The sequence below is a fragment of the Prinia subflava genome, chromosome 3 (genome assembly GCF_021018805.1).
Source record: "Prinia subflava isolate CZ2003 ecotype Zambia chromosome 3, Cam_Psub_1.2, whole genome shotgun sequence".
In the NCBI taxonomy this organism is placed as follows: domain Eukaryota; kingdom Metazoa; phylum Chordata; class Aves; order Passeriformes; family Cisticolidae; genus Prinia; species Prinia subflava.
The window spans coordinates 99,450,070-99,476,766 of NC_086249.1; the positions used below are offsets into that span (position 1 = coordinate 99,450,070).

At 44.9% G+C, this 26,697-nt stretch overlaps 1 protein-coding gene across 1 annotated transcript in view; it reads left to right on the forward strand.

Annotated features, from left to right (window-relative positions):
* TSPAN7 (tetraspanin 7) overlaps positions 1-20,627 on the forward strand; it is a 92,231-nt gene extending 71,604 nt beyond the window's left edge. Inside the window, exons 2-8 of the mRNA XM_063393015.1 lie at positions 1,811-1,999; positions 4,143-4,217; positions 5,697-5,792; positions 7,532-7,687; positions 12,175-12,258; positions 19,067-19,139; positions 19,491-20,627. Coding sequence (XP_063249085.1) covers positions 1,811-1,999; positions 4,143-4,217; positions 5,697-5,792; positions 7,532-7,687; positions 12,175-12,258; positions 19,067-19,135 — 669 coding nt within the window. The 3' untranslated portion in view covers positions 19,136-19,139; positions 19,491-20,627. The remainder of the gene's footprint in view (positions 1-1,810; positions 2,000-4,142; positions 4,218-5,696; positions 5,793-7,531; positions 7,688-12,174; positions 12,259-19,066; positions 19,140-19,490) is intronic.
* Positions 20,628-26,697: the final 6,070 nt, after the last annotated feature.

Below are 26,697 nucleotides of genomic sequence, written 5' to 3' on the forward strand. Positions count from 1 at the left end.
GGCAGTGAAGGCTGCTTTTATGCCTCCCTGGGGACAGTGGTAAAACTTTCAGCAGCTTTGGCACAGAAACCAGCCCTTTGTGGAACTGAAGGCGAGAAAGCAGAGGTTGTTCTGCAGATTTCCCGGTCCTCTGCAGCTTGCTTTCAGATTTTGCTGATTAATCCACTTCTGTTCAGGACAAGGGGAGGTGAAGACGGTGCTGTGCAGGGATGGGACCAGACTTGGCAAGGGCATTTGATGTCTGTGCGTTGGTGTGCTCCTGGGTAATTTTTTCTGACATTCAGCTGTTGGGTGCAATAGCAAGGAATCAGCACTTTTCACACAGTTGCACTGAGAGATGGACAAGAGCTGGATTTATTCTCATTGCCACTGTGAGCAGGAGAGCAGAAGCCTCTGCTAATCCTGTCCCAAAGCAGCAGCAGAAATGCCAACCCCTGCTGAGGCTGACCAAGGGGAGCAGGGGACACTCAGAGAGAGGCACATGAGGAGTTGGCCATGTCACTCAGTGGCCTGCAGGAGCAGGGGATTCCTGCAGGTGGTACACTGCACCCTCCCTGGCAGTGATTAGTCTTAGATGTCTGTCCTTCAGTGGCAGCCTTAATGTAACAGATGCTGGAGTTCAATTTTGTCTGTCTGTCCCTCTGGAGTTCATAGAATTGCAGAATCATTAGGCTGGAAGAGACCTCCAGGATCATCAAGTCCAACCCAACCCTAACCTCAACTAAGCCATGGCACCAAGTGCCACATCCAGTCTTTCCTTAAGCACATCCAGGGATGGTGAATCCACCACCTTCCCAGGTAGACCATTCCAATGCTTTATTACCCTTTCTGTAAAATTTTTTTTCTTAATATCCAGCCTAAATTTCCCTTAGAGCAGCTTAAGACTGTGTCCTCTTGTTCTGTCAGTTGCTTCCTGAAGAAAGAGACCAGCTGTTGGGGAAGATGAAATAGGAAAGTCTTACAGATATGATTGCTTGGCAAAAGACTCTGGGAATACAAAACCTATAAGTGAAATAGAAATGAGGGCAAGTTTTGATGTATAAGATGCCAAGCCAGTCAGTTACTGAACAACTGGAAAGACAATGGTTGAGTGGGCTGAAGAGAAGATCCCTGTTGATTGAACAATGTCCTTGGCAAACAGAAGGGATGCTTCTGCAAGCTGAAGAGTCCAAGGGTCGGAGTTTGGCAGAGAAGAAAGAAAGGGGTCTAGAAAATAACTATTAGGGTTTAAAATGTAACACAGTATGGTAATATAGGACTTCTAACAGGCTGTATGAAGATTCTATAAGATTTGTGTCTTTTACTGGTTGGATGTTGTAAATTAGCATATTCAGTACAGAAAAAGATATAATGTATTGTAACCAGAACTTAAGCGTCTCTCAAGCATGCTTTCAGTTGTGACTGGCAACTTTAGGCTGGCTGTTCCTACCCACAACCCAAGACTGCTGTAATTTCATCTATGCAATAAACAGTTTTATTAAGAGCCTCTTTGGAGTCCTGCATCTCTCGTCCAGGCTCTTACAACCAACCCCACCTGACCACAACCACCCTTCAGGGAGTTGCAGAGAGTGATAAGGTCACCTCTGAGTGTCCTTTTCTCCAGGCTAAACAACCCCAGCTCCTTCAGCCCTTCCTCACAGGGTTTGTGAGGCTCCAGGCCCCTCACCAGCCTTGTTGCCCCCCCTCCACGTCCTTCCCAAACTGAGTCCTGAGGGTTCCTTCTGCCAGCAGCACCCCTCAGGATCACCATGTGCTGGCTCTGGATGCCTTCCCCAGCGGCTCCTGACGCGTTTCTCCCCTTGCCTTGCAGATCACCGGCGTTATCCTGCTGGCAGTGGGCGTGTGGGGCAAGCTCACCCTCGGCACCTACATCTCCCTCATTGCTGAGAACTCCACCAATGCCCCCTACGTGCTCATCGGGACGGGCACCACCATCATCGTCTTCGGCCTCTTCGGGTGCTTCGCCACTTGTCGGGGCAGCCCATGGATGCTGAAGCTGGTGAGCAAACCCTTAGGAGGGCAAAGCCTTAGGAGGGCAGGAGGGCTTTTTGATCAGTTGGGATTCCCCCCACCCCCTGACGGACGTCGATGAAGCTTTTTAGGCACATAAGCCAGGTTTTGTTAATCTTTATGTTCAACATTTGTGCCTCTTGGACAATGGGGGGAAAAAAACCCTTCTCCAAAACCGATCTTTGACTGACTATGACTGAATTTTGCTACACGTCACATAGGCCCAAGTGTTTGGAGCAGGGGGGATGCTGCTGAATTGCTCTGTGGGTCGTTCTACAATCATTCTGGTTTTCTGTGAGCCAGATTGATAAATATATTCACAATCTTAAAGATGCCCAAAGCATCATAAATGTGAAACGCTTTCAAACTGCATTTTAAGGGGTCAGCTTAACACCCCGATGTCAAATTATGGAACAAATAGTTGGCACCTCATAAGAGCACATCAGTCCTTCCTTTTCTCCTAGCATTCACTAGGCTATAACAATTCAACCCAAAAAGCAGAACACTGTATAGCGTGTTTGGCCTCATCTCAAAAGAAGCAGGGGCTCAAGGTGCACTGAGCAGAGGGGAAGCTGCTGCCCCTCAGTCCACTTTAACTTCTCTCTTTGTGAGTTTCTCTGTTCTGAGTTTTCCAGCCTACCTTAAAATTCAAAATAACTACAGGTTAAACAAACTTACATAACAAACTGTGTTTCTAGGCATATTTAGGAGCAAAATCCTATGTGTGCAATTATTTGAAGGGTGCAAGTAGCACTTGTGAAGCACTGAACTAGTGAGAAAGGGCTTGACAGTACAATGCATTCCCCCTACAATATTTTGGGACTGCTTTTCTAAGGAGATGGGATGATTTTTATCCAGTTTAAACTGCATTTTAAAAAAGAAGGGGTGTTAAAGGGAGTTAATTTCCTCAAATGATGGCAGGAAGGAGAAGAGGAGAGTGGCAGCTGCAATTCCATCAGCTGGTGGCCAGCTGGCGAGTGCCTCACTGCTGTCTCTTGCTGGTGATGTGCTGTCAGGGCATGTGCAGAGGCTTGCTGGAGTCACTGCAGTCCAGATGGGAAAGGGATAAAAGGTGAATGATGATATAAATCCATAGGAAATTAGGCTCTGCTAGCTGCTCCATAACTCATGTAACTTTTCTAAAGCTATGCCACTAACAATAACATGTGCTGTTCCCAGCACGTGGGTTTATTTTCCTTGTACATATAAGAAATGTTTCTAAACTTCTTTTCTCTCCTGAACAGTGATTTGACAGCTGCATTAATTGGACACATTTTTTTTTTCTAGTTCTGCCTTCACCGTTGTGCTCCTTTCCCCAGTAACCTTTCATTCAAGCTAAGTTTCCCTTTCTCCACTAAATCCTGCTAGGACTGCATTTAATTTAAAATGTTTCCTTTCTTAATTAAATTTTACATACCAGATGGAGTAAAAAGGTAATTTTTCCTCCAGAAGATTAAGCCCCAACTTCAAATTTTACTATCCTACTTTGCATTTTTTCTTTACCTTCTTTATTTCTGCTTAAATATATATTTTAGTAGTTGGTGAGTGCCTACACTGAAAGCACTGTTTTCAAGGTTTATTTAGCTCCTGATCCAAATGCTGCACCTCAAGCCAAATATGGACCTTGGCTCAGCGAAGTGTCACTGTGAGAATATTTCCAGTGAAGGCAGTGTTTCAGTTCATTCATTGGAGAAACTTCAGGAACAAGCAGCAAATCCCAAGCTGGCAGTGAGATAGATAAACACAAACCAAAACACCTGGGGAAGCCTATTAACCTTAGCAGAGCACTGTGCAAAGAGGAAGGGTCTGTTTGTATCCTTTACTGCAAGATCAAAACCTGAGTGACTTGGATTCACCTCTGGCATGTGAGTGTGTTTTAATGTATGTAAGAATGCTGAGAAACGTGGGAGCAGAAATGTCAGAAAAGCCAGTAATTAAGCAATATATATCAGTTGTGAGTTGTATAAACACATGTATTACATTCAGGTCATAACCTGTGTATCTCCTCCAAAAGACTTTTCTTAACATCTTTGAAGGGTGCCTAGACGGGAAAGTTACATTTCATGTGATGATATCTGTGCTGTGACAAAAGCCTATCATGCTCTGACTCCTCTCACCTCCTGCCTTTGCAGTATGCCATGTTCTTGTCCCTGGTGTTCCTGGCTGAGCTGGTGGCTGGCATTTCAGGGTTTGTCTTTCGCCACGAGGTAGGTGGAAATGTGCTGAGACTGCATCCAGCAGGGCCTCCCTGGGCAGGAGCTGCTGAGAAGTTCCCTGGAGCATGGAGAATGTGTGGGGTGCTAAGCTGGGGGCTCCAGCACATCTCCAGGGATGTGGCTGACGTGCAACAGTAACTTGTACAGCTCTCAAAAACCGACCTGATTCCAAATGAAGGGATTTAGCCAAAGCTCTTGCCCTCAGTTGCCTGATGATTTACCCTGGAGCTATCAGGTTTTGTGTGTCCACCGTGTAAGATCTTCTTTACTCTTTTACATATGCTGAGGGCTGTAAAATAGATTAAATGTTTTTCTTAAACACAGCTTTTTCAGCCAGGCAAAAGCTGGTTTATGTATGGCAGAGGCAACTTCTGTGTCACACCAGACTTGCTGTTTTGTAAATCTTTTTCCTTTTTTTCTTGGGGGGGATGGAGAGAGGGGGTGGAGAAGGAGTGGGATGGGATTTCATTTCTATCTTGAGAATAAGGAGAGATTAGAAGTAGAGTGAGGTAGGAAACTGGGACAGGAAGAAGCTTTAAAAAAGCGTGATGGTCTAGATTTGTAGTAACACTTCTGCTTTATCCTCTGTAATCAGGTCTATCTCTGGCTGTAAGTCCGTGGACCTACATGCCACTGGTGCTGAACCAGAACAACCCCAGAGACCCTCCTTGTCTCTTCTCTTTGTAGTAGCTGGTTTTCAAGTCTCCTCTTTTGACATGACATTTCCATTGCTATGGAGTTTTCTGCTGTCCACCCTTGCGAGCGGTGGATTGTTCTTAGTGTGGTCCTGAGGTGCCTGTCCTGCTGAGGATTCCCATTTCATCCCACCTCCCCTGCAGCAGCCCCAGTGTCACACTGCTCCCTTCTGGGAGAGGCAGTGCCTTGTGAAGGCCACAGCCATGGGGGTTGCTCACCTCATCTGCTCCCCAGCCCTTTTCCCACCCAGCCAAAGTGCCATTCCTGATGATGTGCCTGACATTTTCCAGCTGAGGGACCTCCTGTTCCTTTCCCAAATCCCTTTGGTGCTGGGCAGGCCTGGTCAGGAGATTCAAGTCTTACTTTGCTGCCACTGGCTTGTGTCCTCAGGGTGTTTGTACAAGCTTTGGCTCACACCTGGCATCCATGAGCAGGGAGAAGCATGCAGTCTCCTTCAGACTTAGTGCTGGAACAAAGAGTTTGGGGGAAGAAGCATAAAATGATACTTTTTTGATAGGTTGAGTAATTTTACAGTATTTTTTTAAACATATCATTTTACTGGGATACTCTTGTTTCTGTGTTTGATATCCCACTGGAAAAATGGCATTAATGATTCTGCCAGCTCTAAAAACACCCTTAAAAACAACTGAGAAAGGCTAATTTGGGTGTCTTGTTAGGAAATTTGGAAACATATTTGCTTCCTGCAACAACTGCTTCAGATTTTGTGCATCTTGTTGCTCACGTGGGCTGTTTTTTTTCCCCTTACCCTCACAGATCAAGGATACCTTCCTTAGGACATACACTGAAGCAATCCAGAATTACAACAAGAACGATGAGCGGAGCCATGCAGTGGATAACGTACAGGAAAGTGTAAGTCTAAAACTGGATACCAAAAATCAGTCAATAGAGAAAGCACAGAATTGATCCCAGAACATGATCTGCAGGCTACAATTTGCAAGCCAAACTAGAGACTGGCAAAACTGATCTAAAGGAAAAGTATTTCAGCTGAAATGCTTGCCCAGGATGCCTAAATTTTAGTGAAAAAGCTGTCTCACAAAGGCAAGGCCTGTCCCCCTGGCTTGTTGTTGGTCGCAGATCTTGAATTAGGTTTAGGTGGCAGTTCTAGTCCTAAAGAACACACCTTGTTCCAAAGGGAATTTGCCAGTAAGATTGTAAAATGTTTTAAATTTGAGCTGGATGAGTTAGGGTTTTATAATCTTGTGTCCTGCATCACTGATAAACTGCAGCAGTTCTCTTCACAAGCACAGTGAGAGAGGCTGGCAAAGGAAACCTAGTGAGTTAAGGAGAAAAACTGGGTATATTTTCCCTGGAGGAAAATGGAGGGGAAAACTGCTGAGGTTGGCAGTGAAAGCTGTGCTGAAGGGATGGAGTAGGAGCTTGGTGGAGGAGAACCTTTCTGACCCTCAGGGGTGGCAGCAGGGCAGTGGGGGTTGCCTTGCCCTCCAGCAGGGCACAGGGCAGGAGCAAATGCCACGGCATGGCCAAACCAGTTGGGGATGCCACCCACAAGAGACCACGTCCACCAGCCACAACACAGAGTGATAAAATTCACATTTACCTTCCCACTGGAAGCTCTACCGTAGCAAGAAGCTGTTCCTTCAGTTTGCAATACATTTTACAAGCCAATTTCCTTTCCATGTAATTGTAGCTCGATGACTGGCTGAAATGTCAGTGTCATTGTATCAATGGCTTCTAGACCTTTAGAAATTACAGCTGTTATGTTGGACTCTTCAGCACAGTTGAAACTGTGCTCTAACCTGTCTTCTCCTGGTTAGCAGGTTGCTGCAGTGCTCCAAATGGAGTATATTCTGCTGTCAAATTGTCTGTTTGCATAATGTTAACTTGTATCTTAAATTTTTGATTCCTTGGAGTTCACCAAACAAAATAGTTCTGAGTAGCTTTCTGGTGTTTCTATTGTAGCAAAATGTTCATTTCATTCATAGCTCTCTTTTTACAGGAACTGTATTTATAAGCCCTTTCCATGCAGAAAATTCAGCACATACTCCATATGTTTGTGTCTCTGTTTTGTAGCTTAGATTCTAAATCAGAACATCCTTCCCAATTTAGGGTTTTCTAGCTGGCTTCCTAGATACACCCTGGGAACATATGGTCTCTTTCTATTCACAGCTCAGTGAATTGTCCTAGAAATTATTTTGGTGAGTTAGAGAGGCTTCACCTTACTGATTTGTACTAGTTTAAACCTGTATGTGTTACATGTAATTCTGTGTAGTGCTTTGAGGCCTTGAATTTACAGGGCCATCTTTAATCAAATTAAAATGTAAAGAAAACAAACAAACAAAAACCCCAACAGACTGTCAACTAAAAAAGATGGGTTTATGGCTGGACCTTTGTCAAATGTTACAAATCATAGTTCTGTTCATAAAGTACCTTCTTTTTAGTAGGTCATCTGCTCCCATGTTCTGTAAGTCCCTGGTACTTTTTTAATTCATGGGGCTGGGGTGGTATTTTCGAAACTTGAGGTGCCCTGTCTTTACACTGATTATGAAGTGGGCCGAGATGATTCTGTTCTCATTGTAATTCTGTTTTGTTTTCCTGTGTGTTTTAAACCTGCCTCTTGTCCCTCCTAGCTGAGCTGCTGTGGCATTCAGAGCTACACCAACTGGAGCACCAGCCCTTACTTCTTCAAGCACGGCATCCCCACGAGCTGTTGCATGAACTCCAGTGACTGTAACACTCAGGATCTGCGCAACATGACCGTGGCTGCCACCAAAGTAAACCAGAAGGTACCAGTAACCTTGTGCCAGAGGCAGTGGTGACACCATCCAGCACCCCAGGGGAGTGGGTGCTTGCAGCTGCATTTCATTTCACATGGTTGGTTGATAATGTGCAAATAAGGCTGGAGTGATGGTAAGGATGGGCTTGGCCCTGCACTCCATGTTTTTGGCCTTTCTCAAATCCAATCCCAGATGCAGCAATTCTGAGGAAACACAGGTAAATGTTGTGGTTGGTGTGCAGATTTATTATGAGTTAAAATTTTTGAACATGTAGGGCTGGCAGCACAGGACAGCCAAAGTGACCCTTTCCCTGGGGTCACCTGAAGGAGCAGGTTGGGAAGGCAGAAATAGGAGGCAAGTGGGGAGAACAGAAAGAAAATTAATAATTAGAAAATAAAAATAGAGAAAATGCTAAGAAAAGGAAGAATAAAGAGAAAATAATGCAGCATCTATACACTGGACACTGTGCTGAAGAAGTGTAACTTAAGTTATTGCTTCAAGTGCTAGTGTGTCATCAAGTCTTTCTTACTTGAGATTTGCAAGAGGGGAACAGTTCTTTGGTAAGAGGAATGATATTGTGGCTAAATCACCATTCTAAGTTGGAGCACAGCTTAGCAAGACTTAGGGATTATTTTCTTTTCTGTTTTTATTTTCAGAGATCTATTTAAAAAATAAATAGAAGTCCTGAGTAGACAACAGGGGAAATACGGAAATGCCTCTGTCTCTTCTGTTTCTGTCTTTTTCACCTCAGTCCCCTGTGACTCAGAAGGTTGGACTGGTGGCTGAGCACAGCCTGAAACATCTTTGAAAACCAGTCAAGTAGACAACATTTTCTGGCATGTATTGTAAAAGGGATACTAGAGGATTATTTTCCACTAAGCCTTTCTCCTTTTTTTTGCAATGGAATAATGAGAGCCACTTGTTGCAGATGTGTGGAATGCTGGTGGTGTCCATTGGTTGAGTAACTCACAGTCACCACCAGCAGAGCAATCCTGCATGAGAATAAAGGGTGAGCCACTCTGCTCAGTTGCTCCTTGTGGATTTGTACTAACCTGATGTTTTTTGTAGAAGTGGAAGGAGGGTGAGAGGCAGGGCAGGGTGGATCCAGGGCGTGTGCAGTACCCACAGCAGGCACCATGCCTCTGTCCTTGTAGGACACAAAGAAAGGATGAGAGACTCCAAATATTTCAGAAGGCAAAAAGCATAGAAAGGCTTTATTGTCTAATTCTTACTACTTTTTATAAGGTGTTCTGATACAGACAACACAATTGGTGAGTAGGAATGACACCTCTCTAATCCCATTGGTTAAACTAGAGAAACAGCTAATATTTTTTTTTGGGAACTAGAAAGGCAAAACACCACCTGGAGAAAGATTGTTTTGAGAAATGATAGTTGTTTGCCAAGATTGTTTTTAGAAGAAGCTTTCTTGAGAAATTTTCCCTTGGGAAAAAAAGCTAGCAGGTGCTAGCAAGCTAAAATCTCTCAGACCCAGAAATACCAGGCCCACAGTTCCTCCTGGGCAGCCCACCCTAGCCCCTGCTTCTGCTCCTCTTCCCAGCAGGAAAGTCCTGGTGTGACTGCTGTTCCACCAGCGGGTCCCAGCTTGGCAGTTCAGGACAGCCATGCACTCTGAACCCTTCCTGGCTGCTCAACCATTTAGGTACCATTTGCACTCCCAGCACTGAGCTGCTCTTTCCCCCAAGTGCCAGGCTTGCTCTGCCTGCACAGGGAAATCCCTGTCCACTTTTGAGTTCCTCGTGGCACAGGATGCCTGCTGAATTGGAGGAAGAGACTGAGGGATCAGTGTCTGCTAGTCCAGGGCTAGTAACACATTTACAGCCATTCTTCCTCCTTGCTCTCCTGTCCAATGCACAAGTCACCTGACAAAAAAGGACTGCTGATTCCTCAGGAAATTGTTGAAGTAATTACTTGATTTAATTACCTAGAGGAAATCTGGATGTTTGGAAGTTCATGTGTTTTTTTCTCATTTTCTGACATCAAAAGTTGCAGATTTCTCTTCAGCAGTTATGAGATATTGGAGTTGTCCCACACATTTGAGCAAAGTGGAATGCTTCTGAAAGCAACATGGGAATAAAAAGCAAGAAGGAGAAAATGTTGTTTGGCCCTCTCCTTTCACTTCAGATAGGTAGCAAACATCATTGCCTCTGACCCAAGCCCCTTGCTCATCTTGGAAACAGGCCCTTTGCTCCTTGTGTGTTGGAGAAAAAGGAAAATATTTAATGCCTGTGTTGTGGAAGACCCTTCTCACCATGCCTGTGGACAAGTATATTTGGATTACATCTTTTGGTGGATCTTGCAAAACTATCAGTAAGACGAGTTCTCTATGAGCTAATCAAATTACTAGCAGTTTCTGAGGACTAATAATGAATTAACCAAAGAGGATTAAACTAATTATATAATTACAGGACTAAAAGACAGCATTCCTGGGTTTTCTTTGCCAATTCTGACCCTGACTTGCTTAGTGACCTTGGGTTAATTATTTAGGCTCTCTGTTTCTTCATCTCTGACGGCACTAATACCCAACTTTAAGAGCTGTCATTAGGATTAGCTAATTAACATTCATCTAGTGCTTTTAACCACAGTTCTTCTCCAAGAAACCTCAAGAACTATTTCTTTCTGAAACCTTAAGACCGGAACAGATGCTTGGAGTCGAGAAAGTTCAGATCCTTTGTGAGCTGTCCCTTCTGTGCTCTGGGTCTCTGGACCAGCACCCAGAGGTGCTCACACAGGGCTGCACACACTTCTCTCCTGTATTGCAGCTCGTGGCTGCTGCTTGCACTCTCACTCCGTGCACAGCAAGGACTGAGCAGTGAAGCCATATGTAAACAATGTACTTCAGTAAACAGATTATTGTGGCTTGGGAAAACAGAGTCTTCAAGCGAGGAGGGTGATCCAAACTCTGCCATTGCACGTTTTGTTGACAAGATTTTCTGCCACCCTCAAATTACCACTGTGCCTCGGTGTTGCACCTCTTGAAGGCTCTTCAACAGCAGAGATTTCAGAAGAGCTGGGAGATCATTAAGCCATGTCAGACAGAATGAAAATACTGCTTGAGAAATCTAATCTCATTGCATAACATGTAAGACATGCAAACTATAGTTGCTTGATGGGTTAAATATGCAAGCTGGAATCAGACCTACTGTACACTGTGGTAAAACATAGTTAATACGTACACATAAACATTTCAGAAATTAATCAGGACCAGCTGTGCTGCTCCTCAGCTACTATTAGGTTCAGCACTTCATTACTCTTAGGATTAAATGTCTTGTGATGTTATAAAAGAAGTTAAAGATATGGTACTATTTATTTAATGAATAGCCTGTCTGTAATAAAGGACATTGTTTCTCCTTCTCACTGTTTTTTACAAGCACCTGATGCTCTGAGGTCATAAAGGGTTCTTACAGTGCTTGTAGAGTGAGGGGTGTGTGGGTGTAGGTGAAAAGAGACACTTCTCTCTTATGGGACAGGAGTCCAAACTGGGAAAGGCAACTCACTGTTATTTCTGAAATTTACAATTTCTGATAAAGTGGATGAAGTTATAATGTATGAAATTCCTCAGGACTGGCCTTAAGCCAGAATGTTGGTCATTTGAGAAAGGTGGCAAAAGGGGCTTAGCAGTGACTTTGGATTGTGGGGACAGATGCGTTAATAATGAAAAAAAAAAAACCATCTTTCTTATTTCTTCATGTATCAACTTGTTTAGATTAATTTAGACACCACAAACTAGGAGATAATTTCAAATGCTTTTTTGAGGGGTCAAGTAGGTGAGGGGAGAATCTTGGCAAACATTATTGTACTGAGGGGGAACCTCTCAAAGAAGTCTGTCCAAGAGAAGGGCAGATATTGTACATGAATCCTCTGGCCCCAGTCTGTGAATTGAGGCCTGAGAAAACAAGTCAGCAGAGGGAAGACTTAGTTTGGGGAGCAGGACAGGGAATTCTCTGTCCAAGGCCAAATGAACCAAGAAAATTCATACAAAACCCTTGATAACTTTGTTACATGGTTTAAAGTTACATGCTGTTCAGTGCCTTGCCTGGTGTCCTTTGATGGGTAAAGGCAAGCAGAATGCCTCAAGGGACACTTTATTAAATACCTAGAGTATTAAGAAAGCAGTGTCATTTATTCACTTTGACATCTGTATTGTATTATAACATTGGTGTATTGTTACTGGTTTGGTTTCAGGTCAAAGGTATATTGTTTTCTAACAGACTTTCTTTAAAACAACCCATAAAAATGAGTGCAACATCACATCTAGATTTTAAAAGTATTGAAATGCATCTGTTTCTAAAAGGAACTTTTTTTCCACAACTCCACATCATTCACTCAGAATTGCTATTTAAAAAAAAAAGTGCCATTTTTGGAAATTACAGCAGAAATATTGTCTAGCCAGAGTTCATTTTAAATGAGAAATTTTTATGTATGCATTCATGGCAGGGAAGGTCAGTACGAGGAATGATAATGTGTTTTTTTTCCAGGGCTGTTATGACTTGGTGACCAGTTTTATGGAGACAAATATGGGAATCATAGCTGGAGTGGCTTTTGGGATTGCATTTTCACAGGTAAGTGCATAAACACTCCCCTTCCCCCCTTTTCTTTTCCTCTCTTTTTCTTTACCTGGACTTCAAGGAAGGAAGGATTATGGAAAGGGACTGAACTCAGCATGCTCATTAGTCCTGAGGTCATCTGTTCATTGATTTTCTTTTTTTCAACTTAAATGAAGTTTCTCCTTGGGAATATCAGTTACGGTTGAGCTAATGACTAGCTCAAGGAAAACAACTTGTCCCTCCACTGGGTCAAATAGAGGTTAACCCAATAAAACTTTGGCTTAAATGGAGCATAAACAGCAAAGAAGACAAATAGCTTATCCATTGTTTGGGTAGGCTTCTATCTTCTGAGTACTCTTATTTGTTCTTAAAGGACTCAAGAATTCAAATGAGTGTGTTCTGAGGCCTCTCCATCCTGGACCTGGAGCCTGGAGGGGACATTTTGTGACCAGTTTTATTTATTTTCCCTTTAACAGGGAACACTGAGAAACCTCATTCTACCAAAAAGTCTACCAAAATCAGATTGTTAAACCTTGACTGCACCAAAAGGAGTGTGGTACGAGAGCAACAAGAGGAGAGCTAAGAAGGGGTTTTCTGCTCCATGATATTCAAATTGCATTTATGGAGACAGGAACTGGGGAAAGTATAGGTCTGGTCAGGTTGTTCTGATCAAGAAGGGGAAGGAAAACACCTGCATCTTTCAACAGGATGCTGCTTTACACCAGTCACTTCATGTGTGACAGCAAGGACTCTACTGGAAACATGCAAAAATGAGAGAGAGGGAAATATGCACAATTCAAAGCTGTCCCCAAGCCATGTGGAAAACGGCCCCCACATCCTCTCCATCAGCATACACACAGCCTGAGGGAGCCCTAAAATTGTCTGGGCTCAGGCTGGCTGACTGCCCTGCCCTGGGCACGGCTGGGAGCCTGATGCCCTGCAGCCAAGGCGTTGGATGTGAGGAGCACGTGGTTTGGTGTGGGTGGAAATGTTGGTTCAAAACAACAGCAGCTGCTCAGAGCATGTGCCTGCATGTCAGGTTTTTGGGATCCAGAAAAGGTGAACCATCTGGAGCTGTTTGTGCATGGATGAGTGGAGAGGGATTTTTAACAGGCTATTCTAGTTCTTGTTGAATGGTGACAGCATTCTCTTCTCCAGCCTTGATGATGGCTTGATTACTGCTATAGGACCCCAAGCTCAGGTTTCAGTTTGGGTTCTAGATAGCCAGGAGGCTGTAAAGCACCTTTTAAAATGCCTTGTGTAAAGCTATCCAAAAGAAAAATGAGACGAGTAGAATTGTAAAATATGCTGCTGGGGGAAAAAGTCAGGACCAATACTGCCTGAAAGTCTTTAATGGGTGTTTCATGGCAGCAAGGCACTTTGTCCCTGTGACTGAGGGGGAAAACGAGGTGTGTTTTGATGTGGTGTTGGCATCTCATGCTGCTGGTGGCACCATGAGCCCTGCTGCCACATGGGGATGTCACTCCCCAGCCCCACTGGGCTCTGGCACTGCAAGGGCATACCCAGCTGCTTGAGGTGTTAGCAAAAAAAGTGAAGAGAGAGGCTGCAGAGGAGAAAAAAGCAGCTCTCCCAGGCTGTGAAGAATAGAAGGTAGCCAGTTGTAATTTACTGCCTAATCTGTTTTGCTGGCCTAATCAGAGACAGTGTTTACAGATTGATTTTAGGTTAATGTGGCTAGCAGGAATGCCAGGCAGGGCTCCAGCTGTAGGCAAGGTTTTGCTGTTCCTATTGAGAACAGGTTTAATCTAAATAAAAGACAAATGAAATGATGCTGCTCTTCTACAGTAAAGCATGCTCAAGGGCCTTTCCTTCACATGATTTGTTAGGTGTTGACTAGCATGGGGAACGTGCTGATGCCCAGAAATAGGGAAAGTTGATGTAAAGGCATTGCAAATCTCACAGGCCTGGCACAGACCTCCCCATCAGAGTCAAGAGTTTTTATAAAAAACACTGTGTTCCTGACCTTGTCTGCTCTGCTCCTCAGGTTTGAAATAATAACAATAAAAATAAATTTGATTGGTTTTGGACTTGGATGCCAATGCTGACTTCCAGCTGGAATAATTTCCGTTTAGCAGGTGCTCTTCAGAGCAGAAAAATGATTGCTGTGTTGTGCCCAACAGAGGATAAAATTATGAAAACTGCATAGATGATGGAGAGCTGTGCCTAGATAAAATTAGAGTGCAGGCATTGGCCTAAGGAATGCAAGAGGTTTCCATGTCTGCAGAGGTTTATAGATTGTAACTAGGGGAGACTCAGTGCAATGTTCAGGCCACACTATTCCCTTTGTGCTGAATGACTGAAAATCAGGTGTTCTCCACATGCTCCAAACCAGTTTTTTGGGCACATACAGCTGTCCCATCATACTGAGATAAATCCCCATGCAGCCAGGGGCCCTCTCTACTGTGCAACACCCACCTGCTCCCTTTACTGTCAGCATTAATGTGAATAGCTCTGCCTGAACGTGGACACAGTTCTGGTGCAGACATCATCCCCCGTATCTGCCACAACTCCTCCCTGAGCACAGGGAGGCTGGGGCTTGCTCAGGGCTTAGGGAATGGGATCCATGTCAGCACCCACTATGTGACTTGAAATCTGGTCTAAGACTGGGTTGTTTCTAAAGAATACTCTTGTGCTGGTTTGAAAGCAAAACCAGTGAGACTTCAAGTCAGAAATACAATTTAATAGAGAGAGAACAAACAACAAGAAAGATAAAAATAAAATAAAAATAAAATAAAATAAATGCAATAGTACAAAGGACCACTGACAGAGTCAGAATGCAAACCTGACACCCTGTTGGTCAGGGTGTTGGAGGCAGTCTGAAGTAAGTCCTCCCAGAGTGACAGTTATGGCTCTGTTGGAGTAGAGATGATCCTCAAGAAAGGGCCCAGTCCTCTTCTGGGAATCCAGTGGGAACAGGCTCCCTTGGTGTTTGGGATTGCTGTTTTATCCTGGTGGAAAGGCTTTGGCTCCTCCCGCTGGGTGGAGCACCTCCCAATGGGATGAGGTGATGTTATCAGTCATGTGAGAGCCTTCAATGGCCCATTCACAGGGGATGTCCCTGGGAGGAGGATGGGTGGAGGAAGAGATAAGGAGGCCCTGCCTTATCTGGTGTTATCAGGTGTCCCATTAACAGAAGGCGTCTGCCCTCTTTCCACCCCTAGAGTTACAAGAGATAAAGAACAATATCTCCCAACCGACTTCAACAGATGAAAATAGAATACACATTCTTGGTTACATTTTTCAACCCAGGACAACTCTTTAGCTCTGTTTCCAAAGACTAATCTGTTTCTAAACCTTAAATCAGGGTGGATTTAGTGTGGAGAGGTAGGACCTGTGACAGAGGCACCCCACTCAAATAAGTGACACGTGACATAGAAAATTCTCTCCTTTAAAATAGAGCCAGAGAACCTGACTGTTTGGAGATCTGCATTTTGAGAATATGACAGGGTATTGGGCTAAAAAAATATTCCTGATGGATTAAACCTCCCCCCCCCGGTTTTGGCTTACCTGATGTGCTGATGAATTCCTAGTGTTCAACACATTTCTATTTATAGAAATTCTCCCAAAGAATAAAAAATGGTGACGGTACCAAGACCCAAAATAAAATGGAAATTCAAATTGCAATTCAGTTTCTTTCTCTTCAGTATAATAAGGTGTAATAAATATGTCATGCAGAACAGCTTCCAGTCAGTGGTAACTCCTACAGAATAAGTGTATTAAAAAGCCAGTTATTATGTGTACAGGAGGGCTAAGCCTGCTATAAAATATGCTGAGTATGGTTTTCAATGGTCAGAACTAAAATGTGCCAGAGATTGTTCCTACAAACTGTTAGAAATTCACTGTATTCTGCTTGCTGGAATGACCTGTGGCCAACAGGATGGTAGCACAGAGGGCACACCTTGGGGGTGTGGGTTTCCCAGTTGTCTAAACCAAAGAATTTGTCAGGATTTTCAAGTTTCCTGTGTCAAGACCAGAGTATGGAAAACTCTGCATTCTATATAATAGCTCAGAAGACCAAGATAATCTTAGGAAAAAGGGGAAGAAAGGAAAAAGTAAGAGGGAAGACAAATGCAGAACCAAGCCTGATATCTTAGCACTCAAAAATCAAGACAGTATAATCAAATAAATGAATAAGTGGATAAAAGTTGAGAAGGGGCATTTGAGAGACAATGAGAGTGCAGGGAAATGAATGCAGCTCCCAGCAGCAGTTTCTTTGTGGGAATCCTTTAACTCCAATTCTGGTTTTTCAAAGGAGCTGCGGGGACCTGGTGCACAATAGGATAAGGAGCTTCCTCCTGCCTGAAGAGCAGAGGAGGCAAGTGGTGGAACAAATGCAGAGAGCAAGGCAGGGTGGAGAGTGCTGATTTGTGCTGCACAGTCTGGGAGCCTCTAGCCTGACTTAAATGCAGAGGATTGTAGTTATGCCTGTAATGAAAGAGCGCCGTGAAGAAAATCCAGCAACTCAGTACAATATTGCCTCTTTTTGGCTACAGGAGGAACAGTGCTCTTGTGGTTAAATGTGGAAGTCAACATATGGAAAAACACATGTTTTTATGTGCATTCAAAATATTTCTAGAATGTTTATTATAGCTCTGCTATGACCTGATAATAGTTAGAAATGCTGAATAAAATGTGTGTGCAATGGCTTGATATGCATGCCATTATTTTTGAAATACAGGGTTAAACATTTTGTCACTGTGACCACTTAAATGCCCAAACCAGCCTAAGGTCAGAGCCAAGAATCAATAAGTGTGCCAAAGATCATGAACATACATTCATGAGTAACCTGCCATTTGTCTTAGGAGTGAGCTGATTAAAACAAAACACCATAACATGTCTGCAGATGCTACAGAGTTTAGACACACTGATTGTTAGAGTTACAGCCTGCACACAACAGAAGAATCCCTAATAAGAGGTATCTGGGGAAGTCTGCTCCAGTTGAAGAGGGAAAGAAAAGCCTGTGGTTTCCTATTTGTAGAGGCTACAGCATCTTTCCCCTTGTAAACCTGATACAAGCAGCAGATTGTGGTTGAGAAGAACTGTGGCTGTAATCTGGGTGCTTGTGATGGGGAAAAATAAACCAACAACTTTAATATACATATAGTCTTGGCCATTGTAGAGAGGAATTGATTTGGGCCTGGGCTGGAATTTGCTCAGGGAAAATAATTTGGATTAAATACACTTCTTATTCAAAAATGCAATAAGGCAGAGAAGCAAGTTCTGAGTCCAGCCAAGGAAGGTGAAGAAAGACTGAAAGTCTCCACAAACATGGAAAAGTGACAGTGAAGGAGGTGGGACAGGGCCACCCAGAGGCACTCACTCTGTTCAGCCTGTCAGAGCATGGAGAAATACACAGCACTGTCCAAAACAGAAATCTCATTCTCCGCAGTTGAACTGAGCTAAAGAAACAGTGCATGAGCCAGCTGCAGGAGTGTTATGTAACCTGGAGAATGTGGTTGGTTTTCAGCATTTCTTTCGGTAAATCATCCTCCCAGTGATGAGTAGAAAAGGCAACAAAATGGCTAAAATGTCTTCTTGGTATCAACAGATTTTCAGAGCTGAGGAGGGTTTTCACCATGCACATATCGTTTTGACAGCTAAAAACACAGCCCCTGGGCCCTGGTAGCTTTGGTTTTTGTTGGAGGTTGGTCAGGAGGTGGTACCAGTGCCCCACATCCATTACAACCAAGGCAGTGTCATCCTTGGTGCCAAAATCAGGGGGTGCATGTGGGGAACAGGAGGGCTCAACCTGCTTTTAAATGTGACTCTGTGCCCTTTTGAAATTCCCAGAACAGCTCTGGTGGACACTGAAACAGGGAACAGAGCAAATTTCTGGCAAAAGAAGCACAGTCTGACAAGGACTGTGACATCTTAGGAGACAGTTTATCCAGATTTAAGTTATCCTGGCTTGGCCTTGCTCTGGGCTGGTGCCAGCCCAAATCAAGCAATTGCCTGGTGCAGAGGATGTGTGTTTGGATGATGATTGTGTTCACAGGGAGCACTACCTGGTCTGGGGGAAGGGACACACAGTCCTGAGGAGTGAAATAGGAGGAGCCAGTTTGGATGAACAGCCAGCCAGGCATACCTAGGCACGCTCTGGATATGCTGAAGAGTTAATTAATTGACCAACCCCAATGAGAAAAGCCAGGTTGAATTATTTACAGCATATTAACTCTGTTGGCACATGCAGGAAGCACCAAGAAACTGCAGTCAACAAAACATTGGAAAGACTGAGTGCTTATTGATGAGTGGAAGCCTGGGATCTGTTTTCAATAATCTGAGTGACAGCCAAGGGAATAGTGAATGGCTTTTTAAAAAGTTATTTCCAGATTTACAGCGCTCATTTCTACAGTGCTGCATCACTTGGAAAGGAAGCATAACCACTCTGGGACATCAGGGAGCTTTTCCCTGGCACAGTGATAAAGAAGTTAAAGGCACCAGCTCTCAGGGCTGATGGGTGGTGGTGAGGAATTCAGGTGGAGCAAGTGAAACACAGCCTGTAACATGCTGATACCCCTAGCAATTTATTCATCCACATCTGACTTGGCCAGACATTGACAACGGGATTCAAAAATACCAAAAAAGCATGTTGCCTGTCAAATAAATGATAAAATGGAGAGGAAGATCTGACAAAGAAAGATGACAGATTTTGATGCTGTTTTTCTAATTAGAGCAGTCCTTAAAATAGGGCATAAATACGTTGTGCATAATAACTCCAGAATGTGAAATACATGTTTACCAATGCTCTGCATTGATGTAATTTGACTTAAATTCTGTTCTGTCTCTGTCCTGTCTGGAACAGTTGATCGGGATGCTGCTGGCATGCTGTCTGTCCCGGTTTATTACTGCTAACCAGTACGAGATGGTGTAACAAGGTGAGCTTTCCCTGTTTTCCAGTGGTAAAACTAGAAAAGCCTTGCTATGTTCTTGTGGCTATGCTGCTTCTGCTGAAGACAGCGAACAAGTTTTACAGAGCGTAAAAGTGTGTTCATTGAGCTTTCCCATGGGCTTTTTTGCTTTGGGATTTTCATCCCAATTTTATGTGTGGTGGTGGGGGAAACAAGGAGGGGGGGGGAAAGCAGTGTTGAATTTCATAATTTCAGTTTTCTTGCAAAGAGAGAGCAAAACACCTGCAGTGAACACTGCTAGCAACCAAAGCCACCCGCTTTTTGATCCGTTGTTTGTTTTTCATTTTTTCCGTTTTTCTCATCCTCCCTGCTCTCCAGTCTTTCAAGAAGCGTGAAGCCCAGAGCCTGTGTGAAGACCAGGAGCTGCAGAATCGGAGAAAGACTGACATGAATGTTCTAGCACACACTGTCTCTCGCACGCACGCACGCACACCCCACGAGCAAGCCCGTGTGCGCGCACACTCGCCCCCGCCTCCCGAACCGTCCCATGCGTAGTGTCCCATCCTGTGAAGTTCCACGGTGCCCCCGAGAGCGGCTGGGGCCCCTCGGCCTCCAGGGGCAGCCCCCACCCCCGCGGCTCGGCCTAGGAAGGCACCGTCTGTATGTTCTTGGTCACACAGTAGTTGCATCGTAAGTTAACAAAGGTAACTCATTAACAGCATTGATCGGGCTGTGCATGTAGTGACTGGAGGGCATAATTAGCCTCTCACCATGGTTAATAAGTGTTGCACACGTTCATATAAACCGGTATATGAAATATATATTCTTTTGGTTTTCTCTTGATTTCTTGTTCTGTTTATTGCTTTACTAAGGTTTCCATCCTTTCCCCCTTCCCCTGCGCCTGTCCCCCTTTCCCCGAAAACAAAGGAATCAGTAACATAACATGAAGATACTTGAAAAATGATGTTAAAATGTTGTGCTTGAAGGGAACTGTTATTCCTGATGTTCTTCTACATCTTTGATTCTTACTCAGTGTTGTATGCCTAGTGCGTATCCCGGTAGGCTTTGTCTAGTGCATTTTGCCTCGGAACCTGATCCTGTGTAATGCTGTTATTAAGCTGTGTTGTTGCTTACTGTGAAGGCAGAACTTTTTGCTCCCTTTATTTTTTATTACGTAGCTATGAACTAATTGAACTGTGCTGTACTGCGGCCTTCATACTTTTTTCCTGTCCTTTCTTTTATTTCTTTCTTTTTGCATTGAGGTTGCAGCCACCAAATACATTGTTTAATCAAATTGAAATAAAAACACACACACAGACACACACAAAAAAAAAAAAATCACAAAAAAAAAAAGCAGGCATATGAAATATTTTTGGGGGAAAGCAAAAGTTTAAAACCTTTTTAAAAAAAAATAGGACTTTTTTAATAATGCCTCTGTCTAGCATGCCAACGAGAATGCATTGATATTGTGAGTATTTGTGATATACGTATTAATAAATGGAACCATTACAGATTTCTAGCTGCTTCCTTCTCATTCTTTAGTTATAAGAAAACTTTTTTTGGGGAAGGGGGTAAAGTGAACATGAAACACCTGGGCACAGCTTGGCATGACATGTCTTCATGTGTTTTTTAACAACTAATTTGCTTGTAAGAGAAAAATGTAACTACCCTGGGAAAAGGAAAAAAAAAAAAAAAAAAAAAAAAGGAGAGAAAGAGCTGGAATTGTTTGAAAACTCCTACAGCTGGTTTCACCACGTGACAAATACATACCCTCTGCTTTGCAATTTTTCTTCTTGTAATTGTTAAAAATCTGCAGTGTTTAATTATCCCATCCTTAGTGCTTTGAGTGATTTTGGCATTGAGCATTTCTCTCTTGATTTTGGTGAGAAAGGAGAGGAGAGCTTTGGGGTGGAGGGGGTGGCTCGTGCAAAGGCAGGCAGTTATCTCTCTCTCACTTGAATAAGGGAAACGTCACAGATCTGACAGAAAACCCGTGGAAGTTTTAAACCTGGGAATTTTGGGCCAAGCCCTTAGCTTGGCAGCTTGGACAGAGAGGGAAACTTGAGAAGTCCTGCAGCCTTCTGGCTGTGGGACCTGTGCAGCTACTGGAGTCCCCATCATTCCCCTGTCTGTCTGTCTGTCTGTCTGTCCATCCATCAGTGCCACTGTGACCTCCTGCCCAGGGGCTCTGCCTGCCTGGTGCCTGCAGCATCAGATCCTGGTGAGCCTGTGAGTGGTGCTGGTGTGGTCAGTGCACTCCCACCCACAGCTCCAAAAGGGGTCATAGCCACACGGGCAGAAGCGTGCCAGCATAGCTTAAAAATCCCAGTAGCACCTTCTTTAGCTTTATTCAGACAGCACTTCCAGAGCAGGAAAAAGAGCTTTGCAAATACAAGAGGAATCTGGCCCCCAAATTTAAACCTGTGCTCAGTAAAACATCTGCCATGAGAGAGTGAGGCATCTTTAAAGGTGGAGATGCCCATACAGGCCCTGCATCTATGCTGAGCAGCCATGCAGGGCGGTGCTGGGGACAAAGCCACTCGGCAGGTCACAGCACTCACATTTGCAGTCTCTTCTCAGGCCTTAAGAGCAGTCACAGCCGCTCGCTTGGTTGCTGGGGCTACGCGACGCTGGAGCGATGCCCTTCTCCTGTAGGCACAGGATGTTCACAGTGCGATGTTTTTCCATACCAGAAAGAACTGGCCCACCAGCTGCCCCAGTTTCCCTCCCCTATTCACTCCCGGGCAGGTCTCCCCTTGCCCCACGGAGGGGAGGGAGGTGGGTGAGGCTGCCACCGCCTCCTTCAGGAGCCACCAGTGACCTTCCGGAGTACAAAAGCCTCTCCTTGGTTTTCTTTTTTTTTTATTATTTTTTTTTCCTTTCTTTTCATTTTCCTGAAAGAAAGAGCTGTTTGTGCCAGGAGCTGTTCCTTTTGAAGATGCTGATGTTGGCTGACAGGTCAGCAGGCCCCCAAACGTGCCTGTCCCCATTCAGGAACGCTGAGCTGTGCTCGGCTTTAAGGCGTAAGCGCTGAATTAAGTCCATTCAGCAAAGCCCTTCAGTGCGTGGTCGATTGTTTCTCTCGGCGCAGCAGGCGCAGCACCACTCCTGCTTTTATGGGGTAGGTGTGTTAATTGGGCTCTTGGCAGCCTCCCTGAAGAGGATCCGGCTGGTGGAGGAGCTGCCAGGGGCTTCCCTGGCGAAATCCCCCTGGCCCGGGCTGGGACCACCCAGGCTGTCTGGCTGGCACGGCGGCATCCCCTGCCCTGGGTGCAGCATCCCTGCTCTCCCTCCGTTCCTTCCTCCCAGAGGGAGAAGTGGGGTAGCTGATGGAGGAAACAACGCTGGGGCTGCAGAGAAAGGGTCAGTGTCAGCCGGGCACAAAGGAAGGATTTTCCTTCCAGAGGCCAAGCTGCCACAGGTAGCAGAGGGCTTTGCCCCCAGGGCTGCGGTCCCTCTGCTCCCTCTGGTGTGAACAGAATGAGCAGCAGAGGAATCAGGCTGGCTCTGGGTGCCTCATCCTTCCCTGTGATGCCTTGAGAAGGCTGACCTGGAACAGAGACTAGACAGAGCTAGAGAATAAAATAACTATTTATTAGAAGGCCTTTAAAGATACACCTTGGGCAGTACAAGAGCCTGGACAGGGCTGCACCCAAGATGAACCCAAAATGGTCACAAAATGGACACCTGGTCACAAGGTTGTGACTTCTATAAGTTTTTGTTCATTTGCATATTGGGGTTAATTGTCCAATTACAGCTTCAGGTTATGAAGTCTCATCCTTCTTGTTTTCTCTCTTCAGCCCACCATTGTTTGTGCTTTTGGGCCTGAGAACTTGTAACCACTGTCCTTGGTCTCCAGCAGGAAAAGGATTTGTTTTGTCTCCTACTCTGTGAAGAGAGCTGACTGACACTTAAATGAGGCTCGGAACTACACCCCTAGGCAGCACAGAATCTGAAAAACATGAAAGCTAAAACTTAAGGCATCACCTGAACAAATTGTGTTCTGTGCGATTAGTGAACCAACTGAGCCAAAGGAGGGTGGGCAGGTGTGGGAGGGAAGCAGACGATGGGGCAACCAGATAAGCCCCAGGAGGGGTGGGAGCAATGGGGCATGGCTGGGGGTCGAGGATAGTGGGGTATTATAGAACCATTTAAGATGAAAAACACCTCTAAGATCAGTCCAAGCGTTACCCCAGCACTGCCAAACCCACCACAAAATCATGACAACACATGAAACGGGACTCTGGGAGGAGGCAGAAGGGACATCACCGTGCTTCAGTCCTGGTGAGCTGCCAGCTTGGTTTGGCTGTAAGGTGGACCAGCAGCCTGAGCTGATGTGTGTGCTGTCCTGAGCTGTCTCCCAGGCTTGTTTCTGCTGTGGAGAAAATCCCTGAGCCCTGCTGAGAGGACAGGATGTGCTGTGAAGGTGATGTTTCATGGTGTCAGCCCTTGGAGGCCTTGCTGCTGCTGCCACCCTTGGGTGAGCACTGCTCCAGAAGAGACTGGCTGTGCTTACAGGAGTTCAGTCCGCTGCTCCTCAGAGGGGCCAGTGCAGCCCCTAAGATGATTCTATCTGCTGTGATTCTTCCCTTGACTTTATTGGCTCATTACTGTTGAAGATAATTTTAAAGCTAGGAAATTAATTTGCTGCCAAGCCCCTTGCATAAAAATACCTGGCATCCCACTGGAGGGGAAGGATTGATCAGGATGTCAGACTTCTACCAGGGCTGACTGAGGTCTGCTTCATATGAATGTATCACAAAAATAAAAATTCTCATAATTTGACATAGAAATGACACTTCTCTATTTTGTAGGTAAAAGTGTTTTGCCCTCCAAACGTGTAAAGTATGGTCAGCACTCTGCAAGCTGTTTCTCCCAGCTTGGCCTGATTTTGAAGTAAAAAGCTGTTGCTATTGCCTTTTCCTTGTCATTGCACCTGTTCCTGTTGCAGCCAGGAAACATTTTATCCAAAAGTCATCTCAGTTTTGTCCGGCGTGACTGGAGATATTTGGTATGTGCAAGCTCATTAAAAGCAAGCTGTGCTGAGACAGCAAGTCCTCAAGCTGTGGAGCCTGTCCTGCTCCCTGCTAGCTGCAGTGTGGTTATTTTTGGTGTCTGGAGCTGTCTGTAGGTGACACTGAGGACTTATTTTAGATTGTGATCCTCCTGTGTGATCAATAACTGGGGAGTGTTTATTACAGACACAAAATATCCAGGCCAGGTTGGATGGGGCCCTGGGCAGCCTCATCAAAGTGGGGAGATGGAACAAGATGATCTTTAAGGTCCTTTTCAGTCCAAATCATTCTGTAATTCTGTTCACTATGCCACAGTCAACTCCAAACATTCCCAAAGCAACTACTAAATCACCTGAATGCTATTTCTTATTCACCATACTTGGCCAAGACTTGCAGAAGCAGTAGATTCCAGGCAACCCCTGGAGGTATTTCCAGAATGCTTTCAGAAAGTGCCAAACGACCAACTTTTTGTTAATGTAGCCCTCTCAAATCCTCTCAGGGCACTGAGAAAAGTCATTGCTGAAAGCCGTATCTGTTCTTAAAATGGAGATCATTCAACCAAGTTTTAAAAAAAAGTATTTTTTAAACTCTGGTTTCCAGGGGAAAACACAACTTTCTGGCTTGCATATGGAGGACATGGTTTGTGTGCTTTATCTTCTTGAGCAGAGAATCAGAAAGTATGATGTGAGAGAAGACTGATACCCTGTAGAACTGCTGGGGTGGGACAGGAGAAGAAAAAAGATTAAAAAAGGATTTCTCCAGTCAGAGAGGTTGGAAATGGGAAGTAGCTCAATCTGGTGTGGTGCTGTGTCTGACAGCAGCTCCAAGGTAAGTAGGCTCAGCAGCTCAGGTCTGCAGCCACAGGGTCTGGGGTCTGGTCTAGAAGGGACTGTTCCCTGCCAGGACACCTCTTACATCCCCTGAGTGGTGAGAGCAGCCTTTTATGGGAGTCTGTAGGTGCCAGACAGCTAGAAACTACTGCAGTGTACATCCAGTGAAATTCACTGCCAGCATCAGCCCATGGCACCTCCTGGGGCTTTGCAGGAGCATTTGGGCCCTGGTAGTTTCCTACTCTGCCTCCCACAGGGTGACTGTACTCCTGTGGGATTTGCTTTTGATGTAGTGTTTGTAAGTTATTGCTTCCTCCATAGAACTAAAAGGACTTGATCAGTGCTTGTGTTGGTTTTTTGGTACCTTCAGCCCTGTAGTTATTTGTAAATAAAGGCAAACAAATGATTATTGGAGATTTTCTTCATCTTGGAGTGCAGTGTGACCCAAAGATCGGATGAATGAGTCTTGATCATACTCCCGAGTACAGGAACAGGTACACTGGCCCCATGGGTTATTGCTGTGTTACTCCTTTTGCCTTCACACAGCCCTGGTGCTTGCAGGGCCAGGGACTGCCTTGTTCCTGCAGGTGAGGGGAATTCAGCTCTGCAGGGAACCTGCCTGAACCTTGTACATGCCCTCTGCTCTGCCAGAGCAGAATTCTCTGAGGCCTGCCAAAATCAATGCTGTGCCTTGGGGGAGTACAGAGAACAGGTCTCCACCTGCTTGCTGGAAGCAGGAAGGCATAAGACCCAGAAAATCCTGGCCAGCACACAGCAGGCTTGAGCACTGAACTGAGCATAGACTGGCATGGTCCACTGGTCTCTGTAATGGTGGGGGTTCCTCCCCATGCTCATCTGGATAACCTGGCTGTTCCCAGCTTCTCTGGACTATGCATTAAGCATTACAATATGAGAGGGAAATCAAAACACAATCAAAATTACCTCTATGAGACCCATTCAATAAAATAGTTATTGGCAATTAGCACGGATTTTTTATAAAGAAGTAATTAGCCCTCCTGCCCTGAGCATTAATGAATGCTTTTCATTACACCCCAAGGGGTAGTCAGCCCAATAATAATGCACTTCAACACGAATGTTGTTATAAAACAGCGTTGTTTGACAACAGAGGCAGCAGGACAGTCACAAACAGGAGGTGAGCCTGCTCCGGCGAGCGCTGGAGCTGGTTGCATAAAAATGAAAGATCATTATAATTTGCTTGGATTGGTGCTGCAGACTTGTTTTCTTACTCATAAAGGAGATGAAGCAATGGATACAAAAAACTGGGTCTCATTTCCCTGAGTCAAAGCTGAGAAAGCCAATGGAGATGCAGCAGTGCTGGCCACAACCTTGTATTGATGGTGCCTGTAGAGGGTGGAATAGGACTTGTCTGCATGGTTGTCTGCAGGTGCTGATTTTGTGGTCTGCAGGTGCTGATTTTGTGGTCTGGAGGTGCTGGTTTTGTGGTCTGGAGGTGTTTGGCAGCCAAATGGCAGAGGGCTGTGTGTCCCTGCAGTCCCCACTGCTCAACTCTGGCACCAGAGGGAATGAGGAGCTGGTGACAGCACCCCTTCCCCCACACTCCTGTTTGATTGTCAGCATTTTCTAGTGAGGTATGTGTTAGTGCAGATGCAAAACCCACATTGACTTCTCAATTCAGTGGCTTTCCTGCTCTGACAACCCATCACAGCCACCGGGTTCTGTTCAGGGTGGTGAGCACAGCATGGGCAGGGCTCTCTGTCA